Source organism: Rhinopithecus bieti, unplaced genomic scaffold (genome assembly GCF_001698545.2).
Source record: "Rhinopithecus bieti isolate Rb0 unplaced genomic scaffold, ASM169854v2 scaffold_43749, whole genome shotgun sequence".
Taxonomy (NCBI): Eukaryota; Metazoa; Chordata; class Mammalia; order Primates; family Cercopithecidae; genus Rhinopithecus; species Rhinopithecus bieti.
The window spans coordinates 1,161,798-1,188,618 of NW_016818380.1; the positions used below are offsets into that span (position 1 = coordinate 1,161,798).

At 38.0% G+C, this 26,821-nt stretch overlaps 1 protein-coding gene across 1 annotated transcript in view; it reads left to right on the forward strand.

Moving 5' to 3' along the window:
* SP3 (Sp3 transcription factor) overlaps window positions 1–26,821 on the forward strand; it is a 57,867-nt gene that overhangs the window by 22,061 nt on the left and 8,985 nt on the right. The window contains exon 3 of the mRNA XM_017856954.1: window positions 24,710–24,902. Coding sequence (XP_017712443.1) covers window positions 24,710–24,902 — 193 coding nt within the window. The remainder of the gene's footprint in view (window positions 1–24,709; window positions 24,903–26,821) is intronic.

Genomic DNA, 26,821 nt, shown 5'->3' on the forward strand with positions numbered 1-26,821 from the left:
AAAAGAATGGAAATCACCTGATGTGTGCTCTTCATTAGAGTGTTATAATTTTCAGTAATGCCGTATTTTAGGAATTGATATTATTTATGTATTTATACATAATATATATATTATTTATACATAATATATATATTATGTGATATATATTTTTTAAAATATATATTTTATTTTATATGTTCACTTATATAGTGAATTATACACTGGAGCCCTACTCCAGGCTCTTGTTTTCAGCAATGAATCTAACTCTGGGCTTTTCTGCATGTGGGAAGGGGGGAAGGATAGCACTAGGAGATGCAATTATATATTCACTTATATAGTGATTCGCCTGCCTCGGCCTCCCAAAGTGCTGGGATTACAGGCTTACAGGTGTGAGCCATCGCTCCCGGCCCCAACTGTTGACTGCATTGTAGAATCTCTCAGAGAACTTTCTAGGAATGTGCTCTTCTAATGAAGAGCACACATCAGGTGATTTCCATTCTTTTACATTCATCCAGAATCCTTATTTGCATTATTATTAAAAACCTGCCAATGTTTTCCTATGAGAAATTTAGGAACTGATATAATTTATGTATTTATGTATTTATGTATTTAAAAGATCACTCTAGCAGGTCCCTGCCTCAGTAAGCATAAGGCTGATGGAGCAATAGAGTCATCCCTCAGTATCCAATGGGGATTGGTTCTAGGATACTTCCTACACCCCCTAGAATATCAAAATCCCCAGATGCTCTAGTCTCTTGTAGTATTTGCATATAATCTGCACACATCCTCCCACAAGCTTTAAATCATCTCTAGGTTACTTAACAATACCTAATATAATGTAAATGCTATATAAATAGTTGTACTGTATTTTAAATTTTGTGTTTTTTTTATTTTTGTGTTTTTAAAAAAACTTTTGATTTGCAGTTAGTTGGATCCACAGATACAGAACCCGTGGAGGGTTGACTGTACAATCAAAAGATGATAGTTTGGCTAGGCTAGTAATGGGGAAAATCTGGGGAAGGGTGGAATAAAGTGGGAATTAAGTCTGTTATGGCTTTGTTAAATTTGAAATGACTATTAGATCTACAAGTGGATGGTTCCAGTAAACAGTGGAATATCAGAATCTAGTGGTCAGGTTGGGCTGGAGGTAGAATTTAGGGTGTCATTACTGTATACAGATATGACTCAATGAAATCATTCAGGTCATAGTTTCTTTTCCAGTCGCCCAGGCTGGAGTGCAGTGGCATGATCCTAGCTGACTGTAACTTCCGCCTCCTGGGTTCAAGCGTTTCTCTTGCCTCAGCCACCCAAGTAGCTGGAATTACAGGTGTGCGCCACCACGCCTAGCTAATTTTTGTATTTTTCATAGGGATGGGGTTTCACCAGGCTGGCCAGGCTGGTATTGAACTTCTGACCTCAAGTGATTCGCCTGCCTCGGCCTCCCAAAGTGCTGGGATTACAGGCTTACAGGTGTGAGCCATCGCGCCCGGCCCCAACTGTTGACTGCATTGTAGAATCTCTCAGAGAACTTTCTAGGAATGCCAACAACTTGTGTTCATCCTCCTCCCAATTCTAGTTTAATTGCTCTACATGAAGCCAGAAAAGTTGTGTCATAAAAGTCCCCAAGTGATTTTGAAGTGCAGCTGGTTTAAGAATTTCTAACTTAGTAGAGAAAGAATATACGTAGAGAAGAGCTTGGGAAATCATATTCTGAGCCTCAGGTTATTTCTCTGGACTTTTTAAATGTAGGGTCTGGCAAAGTATCAAATGTAACCCACCAGGCATATGAGAAGGTAAGACAACATGAATGAGAACCAGCAGAAACAATGGAAATAGACTAAAAACTACTTAACTGTGGTCTAGGGAATACAAGCCACGCTTGAAAAAATTTTAACAGAGTTGGAGACTGTAAGAGAAATGATACTGCAGATTTGTAAAAGAACCAAATAGAAATTCAGGAATTGAAACTTAAGTATCCAAAATTGAAGGAAAGCCTTAGGAATGAGTCTTAGGGCATTCTCAACATTTAGAGGGTGAGAAGTAGAGGAAGAACTCGCAAAGGAAACAGAAGGAGCTTCCATGAAAGCCAAGTATATTTTGGAAGCCAAGTGAGTAAATTACTTAAGAACGGAGGAGGGAATGCTTATCCCTTTCTTTTCTTTTTTTTTTAGACAGGGTCTCACTATCACCCAGGCTGGAGTGCAGTGGCATGATCACTGCCTCGACCTTCCAGGCTCAGACGACCTTACCACCACAGCCTCCCAAGTAACTGGGACTGCATGTGTGTGCTGCCATGTCTGGCTTATGTTTTGTAATTTTTAGTAGAGATGGGGTTTTGCCACGTTGACCAGGCTGGTCTCGAACTCCTGGGCTCAAGGTATCCACCTGCCTTAGCCTCCCAAAGTGCTGGGATTACAGGCGTGAGCCACTGTGCCTAACATTATCTATTTATATATCGTGGAGCATACATAAGATGAGAGAGAATGGGATATTGGATTTAGCAAGATAATGATTGTTGGTGACTTTTAACAAGTGGTTTCATTGGAGTGCTGACGAGGAAAGCATGAGTAGAATGATTTAAAAGGAGAAGAGGATTTAGTGAGAGAGATTACAATTTTTTTTTCTCGTGTTATAAGCAACATTGAAATAGATGGTAGCTGGAGGTGGACCTGGTTGAGGGGGTTGGTTTTCTAAGAATGTCGCCACAAATTAATGATTGGAAGCTGCTTATGAAGATCTAATGCCTGATCATCTGAGTGAGTGGAACGGTTTCATCCTGAAACTATCTCCCCTTTCGGCGGTAAAATTGTCTTCCATGAAACTGGTCCCTGGTGCCAAAAAGGTTGGGGACCACTGTCCTAGACTACTGTTAAGACATCTAATCTAGGCTGAGTGTGGTGTCATAATCCCAGCACTTTGGGAAGCTGAGGCTGGGAGAATTGCTTGAAGCCAGGAAGTTGAAACCAGTCTGGGCAACTAAGCAAGACCTTGCCTTTACCAAAAAAACAAAAAATTAGCTGATCACAGTAACGTGTGCCCATAGTCCTATTTGCTCAGAGAGGCTGAGATGGGAGGATTGCTTGAACCCAGGAGATCAAGGCTACAGTGAATTATGATTGATTCATTGCACTCCAGCCTGGGTGACTCTCTCTTAAAAAACAACTTTTATTTTCCACGCCTCCAATCTTTCCTTTTTTCTGGTGCATCAACACAAATTTATTTTTTTTAAAATTTTACTTTTTTATGTTTTAATTCCTCTCCCAAAATCAGATGTAACTTTTTTTTTTTTTGAGATGGAGTCTCGCTCTGTTGCTCAGGCTAGAGTGCAGTGGCACGATCTTGGCTCACTGCAACTTCTGCCTCTCTGGCTCAAGTGATCCTCCTGCCTCAGCCTCCTGAGTAGCTGGGACTACAGGCCCACGCCACCATACCCAGCTAATTTTTTGTATTTTTCATAGAGACAGTGTTTCACCATGTTGGCCAGATGGTCTCAAACTCCTGACCTCAGGTGATCCACCTGCCTCGGCCTCTCAGAGTGCTGGGAATACAGGCATGAGCCACTGTGCCTGGCCAGATGTCACAAAAATTTTTAATCTTCAGAAATGCTGCAGTGGATATCCTTATGCAGATGTATCATTTCTTTTGTTTAAATATGCATATCTGAAGCATATACATCTGAAAGCAAAATCCCAACGTTGGAGAATATGTGCATTTTTAATTTTGTAAGACACTAGAAACTGCTCCAATACATCATTTTTGTATCAGTCATTTTCCCTAAACACAGATCATGTTGTTGCTTTCTGTAAAGTCCTGACTGACTCTTCCATTACCTTTAAATTGAGGTCTCTTGAGTCTACTTATACGCTCTTGCTGTGCATGCCAGATACTGGAGTTACAAAGATGAATATGATAATTCTTGCACTAAAGGTGCTCATAATCTAACAGGTTAGACTATGATTTCTCAACCTCTGCACTGTTGATATTTTGGGCCTGGTGATTCTTCATTGTGGGGTTGTCCTCTGCATTGTGGGATATTGAGGAGCATTCTTGACTTACCCACTAGATGCTGGTAGCACTCTGTACCCCCTGCGGTTGTGACAATAAAAAAAATGGCTTCACACATTTGCCACATGTCCCCTGCAGGACAGTTCTTCATCTCCCCCTTAAGAATCACTGGGTTAGACAGACATGCACACGATTCTAGTATAATGTGATAAATGGTATATTAACATTGAACCCCACAGCACTTTAGAAACAGGAATAGTGGAGTAACCTTCAGGTTGACATCTTTCAAGACTTAGCTCAGATACTACCTCATCCTGCAGCCTTCCTTGCTTCTTGCCACCTTTGAATTACTGCTTGTTTAATAGCCCTTGTCCTTTGTCTTGTATTATAGCTAACATGTATTTCTTATTTTGGAATTGGGCAGTCATTTCTTACTCATCTTTTTTTTTCCTACCTCCTTTTTTTTTAAATGGATAAAATGAAGAGATGCCAGTAATAGATACAGAATAAACGTAGATTTGTGTGGAAATGTATAATGTAAATGTTACCTATTTGTTTGCTTGCTTTTCTTTTTTTCTTTTTGGAGACAAAGTTTAGCTCTTGTTGCCCAGGTGGGAGCACAATGGCACTATCTCAGCTCACTGCAACCTCTGCCTTTTGGGTTCAAGCGATTCTCCTGCCTCAGCCTTCCGAGTAGCTGGGATTACAGGCGCCCGCCACCACTCCCGGCTAATTTTTATATATTTAGTAGAGACAGGGTTTCACCATGTCGACCAGGCTGGTCTTGAACTTTTGACCTCAGGTGATCCACCATCCTTGGCCTCCCAAAGTGCTGGGATTATAACTTTGTTCAGATGTGATAGTTGCATTCTGTTTGTTTCATACTTCTACCAATTCTGTAATTGTGTTAAATTTGTAGCTTTTTAAAAACTCTTGACATTCAGAATTATGTTTCAGAAGCCAACATATAAACCTGTAGCGGAAGAAACTAAGAGAAGCAAAAGGAACGTTAGATTTAGTCTTACCTGCATGTGAGAGAATTTAGGAGAATTAAATAACTTGCCCCAAAGTCATCTTTTAACACTGTAGATTTTGTGTATTTTATTCTAATAACATGATGAGAGATTTTAAAATGTAAATTCTTTATCTTTGAGCAGTACATAATGAAATATTTGCAGATGAAATGTTGTATCTAGGATTTGTTTCAAAATGGCAGTTTGGGTTATACATGAAATACAGTTGTCCCAGAGTTTGTGGAATTTGGGTGATGGCTACATGGGAATTTGTTATACTTTTCTACTTTGGTATGTATTGGAGATTTTCTAGAATAAAAAGATTTTGAGAATGTGAGTTTTAGCCTTATGTTTTTAATGAGTAGAAAATTTGGATTAAAAATATTATAAAATTTCTTTTTAAACTTTTTTTTCTCAGACTTTAGTGAGCATCAGAAGGATTATTTAAAATTTTTTTTTTAAGAAATTTAACGTTAAGTAAGATTGGACTTTAATTTTGGTTCCAACATCTCCTGTGATGTTTGGGTTAGTAAACTTTGTTCATAGTAACAGCTTGGGCAGGGTTTGAATACTTCCTTGATTCACAAGTGGAAGAGGATTTTATGGTTCTGTTGTGAAAGCCTTGAAGATGAAGTTTTTACTGTTTAGGCTATTTTCCTGCATTATCTCTTGTGTTAATGAAGAAGGTAGTTGATAAATTTCAGGGAATAGCCAGTCACACAAAGCTGCAGTAGAAGTGTTCTTGGTTTTTCTTGCATATAAAGGGGAAAGTCAGATNGATTAAAAATATTATAAAATTTCTTTTAAACTTTTTTTTCTCAGACTTTAGTGAGCATCAGAAGGATTATTTAAAATTTTTTTTTTAAGAAATTTAACGTTAAGTAAGATTGGACTTTAATTTTGGTTCCAACATCTCCTGTGATGTTTGGGTTAGTAAACTTTGTTCATAGTAACAGCTTGGGCAGGGTTTGAATACTTCCTTGATTCACAAGTGGAAGAGGATTTTATGGTTCTGTTGTGAAAGCCTTGAAGATGAAGTTTTACTGTTTAGGCTATTTTCCTGCATTATCTCTTGTGTTAATGAAGAAGGTAGTTGATAAATTTCAGGGAATAGCCAGTCACACAAAGCTGCAGTAGAAGTGTTCTTGGTTTTTCTTGCATATAAAGGGGAAAGTCAGATACATTTTTAGTAAATGTCTTTGCTGCTTTCATTTGGCAGCCTTGTTTGGGCACGGGGATAATAAAGCCTCAAGAACTTGAGAGAGCGGGTGAACAAGTTTCTTACATTGAAACTGTGTTTAGTCAAATATGTACTTTTTTTGTATTGTCTGTAAAAGTATGTACATATTCATTTTCTTAGGAAGCTTACAGATTTATTGGAGTATTTAAGATAGATACATGGAGCAGTAATCAATATAAATCAATGTAATAAGTCACTAAATTGCGTGATACAGATAACTGTGTAGAATTTCAGAGGAAAAGAAAATCAAAGAAGGCTCCAGGAGACCTAATAGAGAAGAGAGAAGAGAAGGTTAATGGGGAATCTAGATTTGTATAGGTAGAGAGGTGAGAGGAAGATGTTTACTAACAAGGTTTAAAAAAAAAAAAAGTAAGAATAGAGGCAAGGCAAAGCATTTCTCCAAAAATGGTTTGTAAGATATTAATAGGTGTTATTAAATGTTATAGAAATGCTCATTAGCATGTTAAAGTTTCTGAGAAATCCTGTGGGAAATGAACCTATTTAAGGAAAGGAAGCAGCATTTTTTTCTTTTTTAGATTATACCTCTGTAGTGATTAGTATTTCATTGGGTTAATTGTGAGGAACTACTTTGGGAAATGCTGTTATAGCATGAATAGAAATCTAGGCAGTTTGGTGACTAGTGGCTGATAGGACACATTTGAGTAAGTATGGTGAGAGAATGAAAAGCACTGAATACTATTGGTGAGGGTTTCACAATTTTTAACCTTACTTAAGTAGCCCATGAAAGTTTTTGAACAGATGAATAACGTGAGTAAATCAATGCTTGGAAGACGTATCTCCAGAACAGAGTGGAATGGCAAGAAACTAGCACCAAAGAAGGTAGGAGCGGGGCCAGGCGTGGTGGTTCACTCCTGTAATCCCAGCACTTTGGGAGGCCAACGCAAGCAGATCACCTGAGGTCAAGAGCAGCCTGACCAATATGGTGAAACCCTGTCTCTACTAAAAATACAAAAAAATTAGCCGGATGTGGTGGCGTGCGCCTTATAGTCCCAGCAACTTGGGAGACTGAGACAGAATTGCTTGAACCTGGGAGGCAGAGGTTGCAGTGAGCTGAGATTGCGCCACTGCACTCCCCCCTGGGTAACAGAGCAGGACTCCGTCTCAAAAAAAAGAAGAAGGTAACGGGCTACTTTAGTTAAACGGAGGAAGGAAGGAAGAATGCCAGGCATTTCAAAATACGACTTTATAGGATTGGTGATTAACTATCAGGAATACAAGAGATGAATCCATTGTTTTAAAGTTATAGCATTGGCACATTTGTGGGGGAAAACTGATCTGGTGACCCCAAAATGATACTAGTTTGAATGGATTGAATTTATGGTTGAAATAATTGTTGCTAGTAGAGATGGAGGGCTGAGCCTAGGACAAAGGAATGGAATTCTGTAGGAGAGGGGTCATAGACACAGTTGAGGTCAGGAGAATTGATAAAACTGAACAAGGGAATTATAAAAAGGAAGATGCTTTGGGATATTTTGGGCTTGGAGTAGGGACCATAAAACCTGTTATGTTAGCATCAGTAAAACATGCAGGAAATGTGTATTTTCTACCATTTCTAAGATACTCTTTTGGGATAATAAAGTTTTAGTGGGTAATATATTTCTTTGGGTAACAGGAAAACAGGATTTCTCTTTCCCCTGACATTTGGCGTTGGAAAGTTTAGTTTGGACTCAGCTGATTAGTTTGGTGTTGGTTGTTTTGTTGGTTGGGTTTTGGTTTTGTCTTACTATTTTCTGTCAGGAAAGCATCTACATGGATTGTCTGTCAATTCTAGATATCACCTCTGCTTTATTTAAAAGAGCTTCTTTTAGCCGGAACTGATCATTAATAAGTTAGAACACCCAGCTTTGTATTTTTTGGAAACAGGGTCTCACTCTGTTGCCCAGGCTGGAGTGCAGTGGCATGATCATAGCTTACTGCAGCCCCGATCTCCTGGGCTCAATCAGTTCTCCCGCCTTGGCCTCCAATTACAGGCGTGAGTCACTGCACCTGGCCTAGAACATTGACTTTAAAACAGGTTTTGGAAGAAAGAATTAATTGCTGATATCTGATACCAGTTAACATATCAGCACACTTACTCCCTAAGGAAAATTTGCCGCTATATTTACATAAGCCCTTCTTTTTGGTGCTTTTTTAATTTTCTGCCATTTAAAGTATTTAATTCCCATTACTTCATGTAATTCAGCCATTCATTACCTTGGATCCTCTTATATGCCACAATTCCTTCTTGAATGTTTAAGTGAAGATGGAATAGAATGTATTTATTTTTAGAAGAAAGGAGTTTCAGCCTTAGAACTGTAAAAGCAAAGCTTTTGACCTTGAAGGTAATACCTTATATTTGTTGATAAATAAAAGTAGAGAGCTGATTTAATTTTTTATTTTTTTTTTTTTTTACTTTTTATGTTTTACGGTGATGGGGTCTTGCTGTGTTGCTTAGGCTGGTCTTGAACCCCTGGCCTTGAGTAATCCTCCTGTCTGCCTCCTGAAGTGCTGGGATTACAGGCCTGGCAGTTGACTTTCTATGTTACAGTGTTAATAAATGGCAGAAGTTAACTTTAAAGGGTGTAAGGAAATCTTTTTGAAAATTGGTGAAAATATCTTTAGTTTTGATTAGCATTATGTCATTTATTTCCTGCTTTCTCCCTACTTTTTATAAATAAATTGTTTTTTTTCACTCCTATTTAATTTTCTTTCAGCCTGCGCTTGTTTCAACAACAGTAACCACTCAAAAAGACTTGGTAAGAAAGTTTTAAAGAGGATTTGAAGTACCAGATGGCCAAAATGAATTTTAAAAAAATGGTATTTGATGTCTGTTCCCATTTTTGCTTTTTTTCCATTCTAATCAGTTAAGTTTTTGCTCTTACATATTTAGAGGCAAGTTCTCTCTCACCCACAGTGGAGTACAGGGGTACGATTATAGCTCACTGCATCCTCAAACTCCTGGGCTCAAGGGATCCTACTGCATTAGCCACCTGAGTAGGTGGGACTGCAGGTGCCCAGCACTGTGCCTTGCTAATTTTTTTATGATTTGATTTTTTGTAATGGTGGAATCTCACTATGTTGCCCAGGCTGGTCTTGAGCACCTGGGCTCAAGCTATCCTCCCACCTCTGCTTCCCAAGTACTTAGGACTACATAATCCAACTCTTAATTTCCTCTTTTCATTTGCTTTTATTAAATCTTCAGGAATTTTGTTGAAGGGCAAATGATGTTCCATGGTAAAGAAATTTTATTTGTCTTAGATTTACTGTGTTATCTAGTTAGTAGAAGTAGTTTATTCAAGTAGAGCTCTACCACTTTATCGTATCATTTGCTTTTTGAAGCAGGCTTATGTCAGAACAAAAGGAAAATAAAGGTAGAATTTATTGAAAACATAGTTTGAAAGTTTTAAATTGTGATTTTATAAAGGTTATTTTACAAATGTTATATAAAATTTTATAAATGTTAGTTATTTGTACTGTCTTCCTAATATATCTGGTTCTCTTCTTCACCCAAGTTGGGTGTAGCCATGGAGCTTAATTTGGCCAATGAAATATGTCATGGTGATTGATCCATTGGTCAGGAAAGCATGCAGTACACCCTCAGCTGATTTATGATGGATGTGAATGAAAAATAGACCTTTGTTTTCAGCCACTGTGATTTGAGAGGTTGTTACTACAACTTAATTTTGCCCTGCTCTGTTAAATAGGGGAGCCACTAGCCCTGTGATGCTATTAAACACTCGAAATGTGGCTGGACTGAATTGAGATGTGCTGTTAAGTGTAATAAAATACAAACTGAATTTTGAAGTTTTAGTATAAAAAATAGAATGTAAAACATTTCATGAATAATTATTATTGATAAAACATTGGAATTTAATTATTTGGATATATAGACATGCTTTATCTTATTGTGCTTCACAGATACTAAAAATGAAGGATGTGGCAAGCTCACATTTGAGCAAGTCTGTTGACCCCGTTTTTCCATCAGCACGTGATCACCTTGTGTCTCTGTGTCACATTTTGGCAATTCCTGCAATATTTCAAACGTTTCCATTATTTTTTTTTTTTGAGGCAGAGTCTCCCACTGTCGCCCAGGCTGGAGTGCAATGGTTCAGTCTCGGCTCACTGCAAGCTCCACCTCCTGGGTTCACACCATTCTCCTGCCTCAGCCTCCTGAGTAACTGGGACTACAGGAGCTCACCACCACGCCTGGCTAATTTTTTGTATTTTTAGTAGAGACGGGGTTTCATTTCACTGTGTCAGCCAGGATGGTCTCGGATCTCCTGACCTCGTGATCCGCCCGCCTTGGCCTCCCAAAGTGCTGGGATTACAGGCGTGAGCCACCATGCCTGGCCTTCATTATTATTATACTTCTTAACAGTGATCTGTAATCAGTGGTCTTTGATGTTACTGTTGTAATTGTCTTGGGGCACAACAGACTATGCACCCATAGAAGGTGAACTTAACTGATACAAAGGTTGTATGTTCTGACTGTTCCAACAACCAGCTGTTTCCCCATCTCTCTGCTTGGACCTCCCTCCTCCCTGAGACACAGCAATATTAAAACTAGGCCAATTCTGGGCACAGTGGCTCATGCCTGTAATTCCAGCACATTGGGAGGCCAAGATTGGCAGATCACTTGAGGTCAGGAGTTCGAGTCTGGTCTGGCCAACATGGTGAAAACCGTCTCTACTGAAAATACAAAAATTAGCCGGGTATGGTGGCAGGCGCCTGTCCTCCCAGCCACTTGGGAGACTGAGGCAGAAGAATTGCTTGAACCCGGGAGGCAGATGTTGCGGTGAGCTGAGATCACACCACTGCTCCCCGACCTGGGCAAAAGAGCAAAACTCTGTCTCAAAAAAAAAAAGAACCTAAGCCAATTAATAATAACCCTACAGTAGCCTCTAAGTGTTCAAGTGAAAGGAAGAATTGCACATATCTCACTTTAAGTCAAAAGCTAGAAATAATTAAGCTTAGTGAGGAAAGCATATTGAAAGCCCAGATAGACCAGAAGCTGGGCCTCTTGTGCCAAACAGCCAAGTTGTGAATGCAAAGGAAGGGTTCTTGAAGGAAATTAAAAGTCCTATTCCAGTGAACCATGTGATAAGAAAGCAAAACAGTCTCATTGCTGATATGGAGAAAATTTTAGTGGTCTGGCCAGATCATACCAGCCACAACTTTCTTTTAAACCAAAGCCTAATCCAGAGCAAGGCTCCTAACTCTCTTCAATTCTGTGAATGCTGATAGAGGTGAGGAAGCTGCAGAAAGAGTTGGAAGCTAGCAGATGAGTCCATGAGTTTTAAGAAAAGAAACTGTTTCCATAACATAAAGGCAAGGCTACAGGTGCTGATGTAGAAGCTGCAAGAAGTTATCTGGAAATTAAGATCATTGATGAAAAGGGTCACACTAAACAGCAGATTTTCCGGCTGGGCACGGTGGCTCAAGCCTGTAACCCCAGCACTTTGGGAGGCTGAGGCGGGAGGCTCACGAGGTCAGGAGTTCGAGACCAGCCTGGCCAATATGATGAAACCCCATTTCTACTAAAAATACAAAAATTAGCCGGACGTGGTGGCGCCCATCTGTAGTCCCAGCTACTCGGAAAGCTGAGGCAGAAGAATCGCTTGAACCCAGGAGGCGGTTCAGTGGTTGAGTGGTTCAGAGGTTGCAGTGAGCTGAGATTGCACCTCTGCACTCCAGCCTGGGAAACAGCGAGACTATCTCAACAATAAAACAAAACAAAAAAACCGCCAGGCTGGTCTCGAACTCCTGACCTCAAGTGATCCACTTGCCTTGGCTTCCCAAAGTGCTGGAATTACAGATGTGAACCACCATGCCCAGCCAGCAACCACCATCTTGATCAGTCAGCAGCAATCAACATTGAGACAAGACCCTCCACCAGCAAAAAGATTACAATTTACTGAAGACTCAGATGATTGTTGGCATTTTTTAGCAGTAAATTTTTTTAAATTAATGTACTTCTTGTTTTTTTAGACATAATGGTGTTGCACACTTAATAGACTGCAGTATAGTATAAACATTTTATATACTGGGGAACCAAAAAAATGGGTGGCTTTGTTAATTGCAATATTAGCTTTATTGTACTTGTCTGGAATAAAATCTGCAGTGTTTCTGAGGTATGTCTATATTAGGTTAAATGAAATGTATTTTACTTTTGAGTTTTACTTTTTTAATGTGGCTGTTAGAAAATTTGAAGTTACTTATGTGAGTTGCATTATATTTCTATTGGACAGCACCTATATTATTACAGCCTATCATCACTTAAGTCAAAATTTATACAAAGAATAGTATGCTCTAACAAAAAAACTTCAACTATGGCATTGACCTGAGAATCAGGCAGCAAGGAAACTGATGTTAGATGCTAGGAACATTATGATGCAGAGAACAATATATAAAACTTACCTGCAATAACTTGGAAGGCAAGTAATGTACCTAATGAATTTGTAGCTTTTGGGACAAGGTTGGAAAACAAATTGTATTTTAACTGGTACTGGTTTCATTTGACAAGGTGTTATATAACAGAAAGAGATGAGCTAGAAAATAATTGTTTAGTTTCCAAGTATGAATGAAAAGCAATACAGAGGGTCCAGAAATTTGGGAATTTGTAGGATTAGAAGAAGCAGTTGCTGCTGCTCCTTTTTTTTTTCCTTTTTAAATAAATTAGAGACACAGTCTCCCTGTGTTGCCCAAGCTAGTCTCAAATTCCTGGGCTCAAGCAGTCCTCCCACCTTGGCCTCCCAAAGTGCTGGGATGAGCCACTTTGCCTGACCAGTAATTGCTGGACACAACTGAAAAGGCTTTTGAGTAAATAATTAAAATTCATTTTTTTGGCAGGATCCAGTCAGGGTTATGAACATCACTTCCATTGTTAAAATGTCTGAAAGGATTAAGGTAATTCAGAGTAAAGGCCAACTTGAGAGGGAATTGCTTTTCAGTTGGATTAGGGGAAAGAGACTAAAAGGTATGGATTCCCTGCTAAAGCCAGGTAAACTCAAGGTACCCATAGTTAGGTAGAGAGAAATAGATACATTGTCTCATGGGGCAAGAAAGCGAAGAAAAGTAGTAAATCTAAGAGGCGTATCTTAGAAAAAAGCTTTGGTTCTGGACATTGGCGCTTGGAACTGGATAGTATCAAATAGATAAACCTTCTAATTTTTTCATGGAGAGGCATAGCCAGAAGTCTGAATAAAGTATAACTGCTTAATACATAATGATCTTGCTCTCTGCCCCGTGCCTGCCTAACCTATTTGCTTCCTGAGAATTCTGCTCTGCTAAGGAGTCACTTTCTGATATCCACTTCACTTTTAGTGGTAGAAGATAACAGACGAGGAAAAGCCTTCCAGAAGGCAGAACCTAGAGGCACAGAGAACAGCAGACTTAGAAACTCCTCCCAAGGGTCAATCAGAGCATTCCCCACCTTCCAGGACAGAGAGCCCTTGCACAATCTGTTCAGCCTGGCTTATGAATTGCTATGAACGACTGACTGTTGTCTTATTTTCTTCTTTTGAACTGGAGCATTTTTTATATTCTGTCAGTGTGTATTGTGTGTGTGAAGGGAGGTAGATTACTTGTTTTAATAAATAGGTCTCTGTGAAGAGGGGCTGCATCTGGACTTGATATAGAGGTGATTTCCCCATCAACACAGATCCTGTCCTTTGAGCTTGCTGCTGAGATTGGATGGGATATTTGGATTACCTTCTGAATGGAGGGACAGGTGTGTTTTTTCTTGTGGGAAGAATAAATATTTGACTGCAGGGGGACTAGGGAGTCATGATTCTTCATAAAATAATCATAGAATTGCCCTTTCCTTTAATTCTTAATGTCAGGCATGGCCGTATACTTTTTTGTAACAAAACGTGAGTGGAAGTTTAAGAGCAGAATGTGATATTCCACGTTTTCTTTCACTTTTGGCGAGGCAACCTTGGAAGCATGTATCAAGTGTAGCCTGGTCCCCTGAGGCGCTATCATGATCAGATCTCCCTTACCAACCTGAATTGGACATTTGAAATTAGTGAAAAATAAACTTTTGTTTTATCAAAGCCATTGAGCTTTTGTGATTGATGTTACTGTAGCACAACTTCACTGATTCTCATTAATGTGTTAGATTGTAATTTTGGTCAACAAATGTTCACCCAGTATAGTTGTTCAATAAATGTTTGAATCAAATATGTAAGAATTTGAGGGCAAAAGAAAATGTAAAATGCTAAAACTGCCAAGATCCAGGTCTTTGGCTTTTATTCTTTGTGTGATAGCCAACTCACATGTTGACTACGGGTCCTCTAATTATATAGGTAATATGGCAGGGATTATTCAGGTAGCAGACACAGGGGAAAATAGAAAACAAGCTTGTAAATAGGAGTTCAAAGCAGTACATAGGTGTGGTTTAGTGGATCATTTAAAGCATTGTTTCTTCTATTTCTATTGATACCAACTCAAATTAGGATTGTTTACAGTCTGCAGAAAGTGTTGGAATGGAATCGTTTTGTTTAAAGGCAGTTTTTTTTTAATGAAGGAAACCCCCAAACCATGTTTTTTTTGTTGTTGGTTGGTGGTTTTTCCCCTAGCCATTGCAGCAGTGGCAGAAACATCAGTTTTAGTCCAGTGCTAGAGCAGAGCCTTTTCTTCAGATGACACCTTAGGCAGAACTCCAGTGTATAAAACTAATATTAATGGGGCTGCTCTGACTTTTATGAGGACCTGGGGCCCTCTTCTCTGCTGACACAGTATCCTTTATGGAAACAGTTTGAAATTCCCTATATGAAGCAGATATACCTGCCATGGCTATCTCTTCATTTTCAGGAGTTTGGGTTTCTTAAGAGTAGCCTTAGATCTTTCTTTAGTCCTGATTTATTTAATGTTTATATACAGTTTTAACAGTTCCGACTGATTTCCAAGTTTAAAACTGGCTTGGAAGATGTACAGTAGAAAGGATGATGGGTACAGTAACCTGGTAAGTGGAGGATGGAGAGTGGATATCACCAGAGTTGGGAAGAAGGCAGGAAAAACAAGTAGAAGAAATGAAAAACTGTAATTATGAATGTTTTAGTTCAGTGTTCTAGGGCCTATTTGATAACCATAAATTACTTTTAATGATGAATTGGAATCATTAGACAAAGATTAAATAACATTCTGAGCTTCCTGCCAAGGAAAGTAGGTAAATGTGTAATTGATTCTGTAGGAATTTTTGTTCAAGATATAACTATTTTAAATAACTCATGTCCTAAAAGTTTTGAATTTTAGAAGTTTTGATGTATTTTAAAGCAATACACAAATAATTAAAAGTAGTTTAATTAAAATAGTTTATAATTAAAGCTTAAAAGGAACTCAAGTTAAATTTGAGAAAATGAATTTATATTGTGATAATATGCCATTACTATTAACATTTCAACAAGTTATAAGAATGATACAGGCCGGGCGCGGTGGTTCACGTCTGTAATCCCAGCACTTTGAGAGACCGAGGTGGGTGGATCACCTGAGGTCAGGAGTTCGAGACCAGCCTGGCCAATGTGACGAAACCCAGTCTCTACTAAAAAATATAAAAATTAGCCAGGTGTGGTGGCAGACGCCTGTAGTCCCAGCTACTCAGGAGGCTGAGATAGGAGGATTGCTTGAACCCCGGGAAGTGAAAGTTGCAGTGAGCAGAGATCACATCACTGCACTCCAGCCGAGGTGACCGAGTGCCACCGTGTCTTAAAAAAAAGATACGTAGTTGATATGGTTTGGATCTGTGTCCCCACCCAAATCTCATGTTCAGTTGTAATCCCCAGTGTGGGAGGAAGGGCCTGGTGGTGATTAATCATGGGAGTGGTGTCCCATGGTTTAACACCATCCTCCTTGGTGTTGTCTTGGTGATAGTGAGTTCTTGTGAGATCTAGTTAAGCGTATGTGGCACCTCTTGCCACCCTCTTGCTGCCCTGGTCATGTGACTTGCCAGCTATCCCCTTTGCCTTCTGCCATGATTGTAAGTTTCTTGAGGCCTCCCCAGAAGCAGAGCAGATGCCAGAATCATGCTTCCTATACAGCCTGCAGGACCATGAGCCAATTAAACATTTTTAACAAATAAATTACCCAGTCTCAGGTATCTCTTCATAGCAGTGGGAGAACAGACTAATACAATAGTATCTAAAAAGCATAACCAGTTCTGTTCTGTCATGGCTATTTTTTTAGAATATTATAATAACTTCAGGCCATTCAATTGAAAAGTTTTAATTGCAGTATGCAATTAGAATGACTTAGTTAATAGAATTAATGTGGAAGCCAGATAATTTTAAAATTATCTGGGCACTGTGGCCCAATTTATTTTTGGTAGAGACAGGTCTTACTGTGTTGCCCAGGCTGGTCTCAAACACCTAGACTCAAGTGACTCTCCCTCCTTGGCCTCCCAAAGTGCTGGGTATTATAGGCATGAGCCACCCTGCCCCTCCGCTGGTGCATTCTATAGGATGCTTAGCACTTGTCCTGTTGGAAGACAGGGCTTTTCTGGGAACCACATGCCTCGTTTTTGCATTCTTGGTGAGTAGCATAAATACATATATAGAACCTGAAAGAAAACATATATCTATTTGCTAGAAGGCATAAAAACCGAGAATAAGATTATAATAGGTACATTTATTAAACACTAAGAGATGAGGTTAAAAAAATAATATATATTATTGCTATTTTGTATGTTTCCTTCATTGGTCTTACTAAAGGAGGCGGCTTGAAAAGCAGTGTATTTTGTCCTCAAGTAGTTAGACTAAGTTAGACTAGACATTGTGATACAATGTTTAGGTGATTGGGAGGTGGGAAAGGAGGTTAAACTACATTAAGATCCAATTTCTGTTGTAGTCATAATTTGTTTTGAATCAAGAGCAGTTTGAATACTTAACCTTATTCATAATAGGCAGCTTCAGATCTTTAATTGTCCCTAAAAATTCAGTCTACTCTTAAGATGAACATTTAGTACATTTTAGTACATTTGATTTGAGAGTTGTGAGTTACTGCTGCTTATAGCAGATCACTTTCCTGCTGTTTCTTGGATAGCAGTTAGGAATTACTGAGAACTATCTTTTTGTGTGTGTGTGTGTACTATTTTAACCTGGTAGAATGGCTTTTAAAAAAAAAACCTTTATAGTAAATTTAAAGTAGTCTCTTTTTTTTATCTGAAGGGGAGAGGAAAACTAGTCCCCAAAGCTTGTGGGGACAAGGTGGAGCCTTAGGAAAGAGTATTGTGTATTATAATAACTTGTAATATTGCTGTGTATCCTTCGTAGTTTCTCTGACTTTACCTGTGACACTGAGGATTTTATCCATTAGGTTTCTGAAATAAGTCCTCTGTGGGAGTGGGAAACAACAGGGGAGATTTGCCAGATTAAAAAAAAAAATGTGAAAAACACATAACATTAAATTTACCATCTTAATGTTATGTATATTCACATTGTTGTGTAACACATATCTAGAATTTTTCATCTTGCAAAATTGAAACTCTTTACCTTTTAAATACCAACTTCCCTTTCCCTCTCTCCCCCATTTGGCAACTGCCTTTTTTCTTGCTGTTTCTATGATTTTGACTACTTTAGGTACTTCATATTCATGGAATCATAGCTGTCCTTTTGTGACTAGTTTATTTCACTTAACATAATGTCCTTGAGGTTCATCAGTGTTGTAATGTGTGACAGGATTTCACATGCTACATACACATACTATATACATACAATAGAATATTTCACATATAATAACGTATGTGGCTGGGCGTGGTGGCTCACGCCTGTGATCCCAGCAGTTTGGGAGGCCGAGGTGGGCGGATCGCCTGAGGTCAGGAGTTCGAGACCAGCCTAACCAACATGGCAAAACTCGGTCTCTAATAAAATTACAGAAATTAGCCCGGTGTGGTGTTGCATGCCTGTAATTCCAGCTACTCGGGTGACTGAGGCAGGAGAATAGTTTGAACCCGGGAGGTGGAGGTTGCAGTGAGCTGAGATCACGCCCCTGCACTCCAGCCTGGGCAACAGCAAGACTCTGTCTCAAACAGACAAAAATAGCCTATGTATATACTAAAGTTTCTTTATCCTTCCTAGATTTTTAAATTCACTTTGATTTAATTAAACTAAAACTAATTAAAATTGCATATATTTATATACAGGGAAGCTAACTTAAAGCTTCTCTTCCTGTGAACTGGCCCTGGTAGGGAGTTGATCTTTAGCAATATATGCAATATAGTTTGCGCAGTTTTCCATCTTACATCCTGGCTGCATCCATTTTCAACTGTGTGACTTCAGACAAACTATATAACCTCTTTGTTTTCTCATTTAGAAAGGAGGGGGAAAAATAATAACCTCAGTGTAGTTGGGAGCATGACATGAGTTAATATATGTAAGTACTTAGAATAGTGCTCAACAAGTAGTAAATCCTTACCTTATGTGTTTAGCCATCATATTTATCATTGGGGAGAGTAGGACACTGTTCCCTTAACAAGGGCTTAACTAGTACTCCAGATTTAATAAGGTGAAGTGAATATCTCACTAGTCAGTGTACTAATTACAGATCACATAGTCTTTTTCTCACATATTTGTGGTAAGACTATAAAATGAGATCTTCTGTAATACATATTAGAAAATCAGTTGTTTCTGGTTATGTTCATATGTATGGTATATGAGATAATTTGGAAAACTATAAAAATGAAAGATTAATAAAAGATTAATTTCAAATGGGAGGAAAGGAGCAGTTTATAGAAGAATAATGATCCAAATCTAAGGAGATGGCATTTGGGGGAAGAGATTGCTTGATGTTAAAGCAGAGATGGTGATTATCTATCAATCCATCTATATTTTTAAAATTATTATTATATTTGGTAAAGGATAACATTTAGTTTTAAGAACCTACCCCTAAAGTATTAACTTCTTTTAGTATTAGTGAAGTAATATTTTTAGGAATTCATATCTATAATTTAGAACTATCCCCTTAGAAGAAAAGTTGAAAAAAACCTCTGAAATATCCATAAGAATCTGAGGAATAATGAAACTTTATAATACATGAGATATTGTAGGATTATCCGGTGGTTCTGTTAGATGATTTTTATGGCAGGTGAAGCTGATTAAAGGGAAAATGTAAATAAACTTTTAGAATCAAATGAAGTGATTTCATCAGTGCTTAAAAAAGTTGAAGGCAGAAAATATGAAAGACTTTGATAAGAACAACAAAATCTTAATGGCACACTATTGATAAAAGATAATGTCTCATTTTTATCAACCATACTGTAATTCATATTTATCTAATGTTAGCTATTTAAATTAAATACGCGTGTTCCAGACTTGATAAATTGGTTAAGAATTTATCTTAAATGTTCTATTAGCTCTATTGATAAATAATTAGCAGTTAATTTTAGGAAGAGATATTTAGGATTTTCTTGTAATATTTTTAATAGAAATCCAGGCATGCCCTGAGTTATTGATACTTAACTAATATTGAAAATTAGCCTTATCTTTGTAACCATGTTTTTTGTGTGTGTATGTGTATATTTCATTATTTAAATTTTCTGTTTTCTTCTCTTCAATTCTTGCCCAGGTGTGCAGAAATTGTACATATTCTTTTGTACATATCCCTTTTGCAAGCTTGTTTTATTGGTAGGCCTTGAAAACAGCCATAATCACAGGACAGAGATACTGTCAGTGCAATACCTCGCCAAATGAAAAGGAACCATTTTGAGGTGGAAAATAGACATAATAAAAAAAAAAGTGCTGTTTATAAAGTTCTTAAATGTGTCATGCACATTTCCTTGTATTTCTGTTTTCATTGCTTAAATTTTTTGCATACTTTTCCTCAAATATTAATCAAATTTAAATAAGCACATTCATTTCTTTATACTGCTAGCATGCACTATTGCTACAGAATATAAAGGCTGATTTACAAATATTTCAGGTACCTATGTGTCAAATCTACCTTTGTGGGCTGACGTAGGAGCTGTACTGCCAATTTTATAATGCTTGCTTTTACAGCAAAACTCTTGGAAACAGTTACCTGTACTTGTTTACAGTTCATCTCCTTCCACTTTCTGGAGTCTGTACTAGGCAGGGTTTTGTGCTCACAGTTCTTGTCAAGATCACCAGTGATTACCACACTGTTATATCCAAGGATCGTTTCTTAGTCCTTATTTTACTTGACTTTTTAAGTATTTGACACAGTTATGTTCTTCTCGAAATGATTTCTTCAGTTTGGCTTCTGGACACCAGTTGCCTCATATCTCACTGGCCACTCTCAGTCCTCCTTGCTGGTTCTTTTTAATCTCTGCTTGTCAAATTTGGAGTGCCACGGGATTTCCTCCTGTCTACATTATATTCCAGATGACTCTCAATACCTAACATAAATGCTGATATTGTCAGGCCATATTTCTACCTGAACTCCAAACCCATTGACTGCCTTATCAACACCTTCATTTGGATATTCAATAGGCATTCAGAACTTTCATATTTCAAAATAGGCCCCTGACTGGCACCCCTCCCCTGCAATCTTTTCTACCTTCAGTTTACCCTATCTCAGTCAATGGCAAGTCCATCTTCCTAGTTGCTCAGGATTAAAACAAAACAAAACAAAAACCTTGGGAGTGTTTTTAACTTCTTTCTGTTCTTGCTCCTCACATGATAACCTGTTATCAATCCGTTAGCAGATGTCTTTGACTCTGCTTTAAACATATTTTCTGACTGACCAATTCTACCCCTCCTCTTCAATACCCTAGCTTGGGGCCACCATCATCTCTTTTTAAGACTGTGTCAGACCATTCCTGTATTACTATAAAGAAATATCTGGGACTGGGTAATTTATAAGAGGTTTAATTGACTCAATTCTGCAGGTTGTACAAGAAGCATAGTACTGGCATCTGGTTCTGGGAAGGCCTCAAGAAGGTTTTACTCATGGCAGAAGGCAAAGGGGGAATGGGCACGTCAACATGGTAGAAGTAGGGGGAGGTGAGAGACAGAGAAAGAGAGTAGGAGGGAAGGTGCCACACGCTTAACCAGATCTCTTAACTATTGCAAGAACAGTGCCAGGACAGTGATGCTAAACCATTTACGAGAAATCCGCCCCCTTGATCCAGTCACCTCCCACCAGCCTCCACCTCCACCATTGGGGATTACATTTCAACATAAGATTTGGTTGGGGACAAATATCTAAACTATGTCAGGGTCTTGCTTTGTTGCCCAGGCTGGAGCGCAATGATGTGATCATGGCTCACTGCAACCTGAACCTCCTGGGCTCAAGTGATTCTACTACTTGAGTCTCCTGAGTAGCTGGAACCACGAGGCATGTGCCACCATGTCTGCCTTGCCTTTTGTTTTGTTTTGTTTTGTTTTTTGTTTTGTTTTGTTTTTTGTTTTGTTTTGTTTTGTTTTGTTTTTGGGTAGTGACGGGACCCCTCTCTGTTGGCTCAGGCTGGTCTTGAACTCCTAGGCTAAACCGTTTCTCCTGCCTCAGTCTCCCAAAGTGCTGGTATTGCAGGCATGAGCCAACACACCCAGTCAGCTTGAACTTGTAACTTGCCAACTGCCTTATCCTTAGAACCTAGAACAGTGACTGGCACGTTGTAGCCGTACACATAGTTGTTGAATGAATAAAATTATATTCTAAATTTTGTATTATGAATTTAATTTGTGGGATACACTCATTTTAATTTTTTTTTTTTTTTTTTTTTTTGAGACGGAGTCTTGCTGTGTCGCCCAGGCTGGAGTGCAGTGGCCAGATCTCAGCTCACTGCAAGCTCTGCCTCCCGGGTTCACGCCATTCTCCTGCCTCAGCCTCCCAAGTAGCTGGGACTACAGGCGCCCGCCAGGTCGCCCGGCTAGTTTTTTGTATTTTAGTAGAGACGGGGTTTCACCATGTTAGCCAGGATGGTCTCGATCTCCTGACCTCGTGATCCGCCCGTCTCGGCCTCCCAAAGTGCTGGGATTACAGGCTTGAGCCACCGCGCCCGGCCCCAATTTTTTTTTTTAATTTGTGTAAAAATGGGGGAAGGTTTAGTAAACTGTGGGAACTAGAGGTAAAGCAAAAAAATTGTCTTTAACAGTTCCTAATCACCTATAAATTACGTGAAAATATTTAATTTAGAATAATGTTTATATTGAAGTATAATGTGCATTCAAAAAATGTATAGATCATATGTATATAACTTGATGAAATTTTACAAAATGAACACATAGGAGAACTACCACCCAAATCAAGAAACATGATATTACCAGCAACCCAGAAATCTCCCTGTACTCAGTCATATATTTCCCTCAAAAGTAGGCAGTCACCACTCTTCTATCACCATGGAGCACCCACTCCCTTAACATTTAAATAATGTTTTTTTAGACTGGGCTTGGTGGCTCATGCCTGTAATCCCGGCACTTTGGGAGGCTGAGGTGGGTGGATCACCTGAGGTCAGGAGTTTGAGACCAGCCTGGCCAACATGGTGAAACCCTGTCTCTACTAAAAATACAAAAATTAGCCGGGCATGGTGGTGGGCACCTGTAATCACAGCTATCGGGAGTAGTAGCTGAGGCAGGAGAATCACTTGAACCCAGGAGGCAGAGGTTGCAGTGAGCTGAGGTCATGCCACCACACTCCAGCCTGGGTGACAGAGCAAGACTCTGCCTCAAATAAAATAAAATAAAATAAATAAATAATTTTTTAAAGAGCAGTTTAGATGCTTAGTAAAATTGAAAGGAAAGTATAGAGATACACCTTACCTCCCTGCCCCTGCACATGCATACATACCCTTCCCTATGTCAACATTCCCCATCATTCAAAGTGGTTCATTTGTTACAGTTGATAAATTTGCTTGATGTATTATCACCCAAAGTCCATACTTTACATTAGGGTTCCCTCTTCGTGTTTATACATTCTGTAAGTTTGAACAAATGTATGCCATGCATCCACCTATATTACATCATACATAGTATTTTCACTACTCTAGAATAAAAATACCTCTGTGCTGTGCCTATTCATCTCTCCCTGCCCTTTAATTCCTGTCAACCGCTGATCTTTTTTACTGTCTCCATAGTTTTGCCGTTTCCAACGTGTCATATGGTTGGAATCATTGCCAGTTGTTATGAATCTTATATAAATGAAAATTTCTTTATATATCACACACGATCCCATTCCCTGTGTATAAAGGGAATACATAGGGAGTGCGAGGGGCTTCTTTTGTTCAAAATGCTTTGAGAGTCATTTCTGTTGCATGTAGGTTGTTGTTAATGTTCATTGTTTTAATATGTTCCATTGTATGAACAAATACGATTTATTTTTCCATTCCAATACTGGTGGATATATGAGTTTTTCTAGTTTAGGGTGATTACAAATAACGTTGTGTAAGTTTTATACTTGTATTTTGGTGTTAAGTGTATGCATTTCTGGAGGGTGTGTACCTAGGGAAAATGGTTTGAGCTATAGGGAATACATAATTTCACTTTTAGAAGATATAGACGAAAGATTTTCCAAAGTGGTTGTACTGATCTACACACCTACCATCACTGTGGGAGTTTCAGTTGTTACAGTTCTTTGCCAACAGTCTGTACGGTCTGTTTTAAAATTTCTAGTCATTTTGTGGGTGTGTAATGATACCTCATTGTGAATTAAATTTTCATTTCCCTGATATTTAACAATGTTGAGTACCTTTTCTTACTTTTATGGGTCATTTTGATGGATTATTACTTTCGTTCCTCCTGAGCCTGATAAATAGTGGATTTCTAAGAATGACTAGCTACCATGTAGGACATTAATACAGCACAGTAAAATAGTGTTTTCCTGTCATCTATACTTAGATATGAAGGAAGATGTAAACTTATGTGCCTGGTACTGATGACTTATATTTAAGGTACCTGTATTAAGTTGGTATCCAAAGGAGAATTATTTAGGGCTTACTACATTAATTGATTTTATGGTGAGAATTTGAAAGTATACCCAGATGTGTATGAATGAATGCAGTGATTAGAATAATTGGGTATAACACTTTTTGGGCAATTAATTTATTATCTTTAGTGAGCAGTTTGTGGTCTCATCTATATCAGCTTAATCTTGTAACATCTCTTTATGTATTATTTGCACATAGAAGGCATAGAAAAGTAGAGGACAAAGTTTTTCCAGATCGATTATTACCTATATTGGAAGTTCCTTCTTAAGGAAGATTTGTTCATTTAGGGAGATTGTATTTTCTGAGAACTTTGAGTGAAGCAATTATTATCTAAAGGGACATATGAACTAATTAATGTAATTAATTCTACTATAAGCATTTATACAGGAGATTACTCTCCAACTAGTCTTGAAGGATAGGTAGAGGTTAGTTAGATGAAGAACAGAGTAACTAGAAAATAGTCTAGGCAAGAGAAGTAGTGCATGCAAAGGTGTGACATTGGGAGAGGACATGTAATTTCATGCTATTTTTTGGGGCCATTTGGTTGCTTCTCATCTGTATTTGTTTTTTGGTTTTGTTTTTGGTTTTTTCCTGTAGATATTAGGATCAAGGAAGAAGAACCTGATCCTGAAGAGTGGCAGCTCAGTGGTGATTCTACCTTGAATACCAATGACCTAACACACTTAAGAGTACAGGTGGTAGATGAAGAAGGGGACCAACAACATCAAGAAGGAAAAAGACTTCGGAGGGTAGCTTGCACCTGTCCCAACTGTAAAGAAGGTGGTGGAAGGTATGCATACATGAAACATATGTATTTTTAAGAGTGCTAATATCATTCTAATGTTTGAAATGCTGCATGCTATGTCATTTAATTATGAGAAATTATTCATTACATGATCATTTTGGGTGTGTGTATGCGTGTGGCAGAAGTTAGAGAACAAAATATATGGAATTGGATTTTCAGTTCTAAATGTTTTTTAAACTGAAATTATTAGTTTGCTGTTTCAAAAACAGTATAGCAGATGCCATTTAACAGGCCCATACCAATCAGAAATTAGCCTGTTTGCACACCAGCAATGGAAGTTGCCTTAAATATAGATAAAAAGTTGATTTTAAAGATAAGTTCATCTGTGGCTGATAAGCATAAGTATTTCCATTTTCAGTAGAAGTGAAAAATAAGCCTTAATAGATTGAATTTTTTAAAAAATGAGATTGTATTTCAATTCAGTCTTTTTAAAGGTAAACATTAAGACAGAATAACATGACTGGAGTAAACTCAAAATGATCAGAAATTATGTTAAATGTGGATGTACTAAGCTTAATAATTTAGAGATTGAGACTCAGATCATCTTAAAAAAAAAAAAAAAAAAGATCCAGACTGATGTTGATTATAAGGAACACCTCAAATAATTGGCACAGAAATATTGAAGATGAGGGATAGGAAAAGATTTATCAGGCAAGTATTAACAAAAAGAAAACTTGGATAGCAGCGTTAATATATCACACGAGGTGGGATTGAGGTGAAAGCCCCAAATAAGACAGAGATGTATTTCTTGTTAATAATACTGAATTTCCACTAAGAAGATTTAATAGTCACGGTCCCTTTTTTGTGCAGCTTTGAAATATATAGAGCAAAAATGGATAGAACTCTAAAGCCATACTTAACCAAATACCTTGTCATGGTGAAAGTTAACATACCTTTCTTAGAAATGCACTGTTTAAGTAGATAAAATGTACTTGTAATACAGTAACAAACTTGATCTAATAGAGCTTTTCTATCTGCCTTTGAGTTGCACATTGGCCAGCCCTTTGCAGTAATAATAATTGCTAACAACTGGTAACATTGAGAGTTTACCGTTTTCCCAGTGGTGTTAGAAGTGAGACATAGAGAGGTTGAATGACTCTTAAGAGCACACACAACAGGGATTCGGACCTAGTTTTACCCAGAGCCTTAACCGTTAAACTGTGCTGCCTCCCAAGTGACTCTCCTTCTACATCGGATCCTTAGGCATTCATGTTGTAATTAGTTTAAAAGTTTGTTTTTTGACATATTTTGATCAATGAAAATTGTGAATTCTAGCGAGGCAGTAACTTTTCTGAAATTCATTTTAGAGGGACTTTTAAGATAAATTATTCACAAAAGTCAAATCTAATGGAGGCCTTTTGTTTCACTTATTCTTTATTTTAAAATGAAAATGTTTTAATTTATGTTTATTAAACTAAGACATGCTCATAAAATGCAGAAATATAGGACATTTAAAAACACCAGAATCCCACCCCACTTCAAGATAAGCTAGTAACATGTTTGTATATGTCCTTCAAGATGTTACGTGTATTTTAAAATAGAATCATCATCTTCTCACTGTTTTATATGTCTGTTCTTGTTTGGTAATTTTTGTGACCATATTTTCAAGTCTGTATAGTCTGCATCGTTTTTATGACTGTATAGTATTCTGTTGTATTCTATTGTATGGATGTAGAGTGATTTAACATCTTTTGTTGGGAATTTATTGTTATAATCTTACATGTATGTCTTGCACATTTGTCTGAATATTTTGTTTGTATAAGTTGGCAGAAGTGAAATTGCTGGGTTAAAGGTAATTGTCTGCTAGAAAGGCTAGTTTGTACTCTAACCAGCAGTGTATGAGAGTATCTAGTTTCCCACATCCTTGCCAGCAATGAATTTTACAATTATTTTTAACCTTTGAA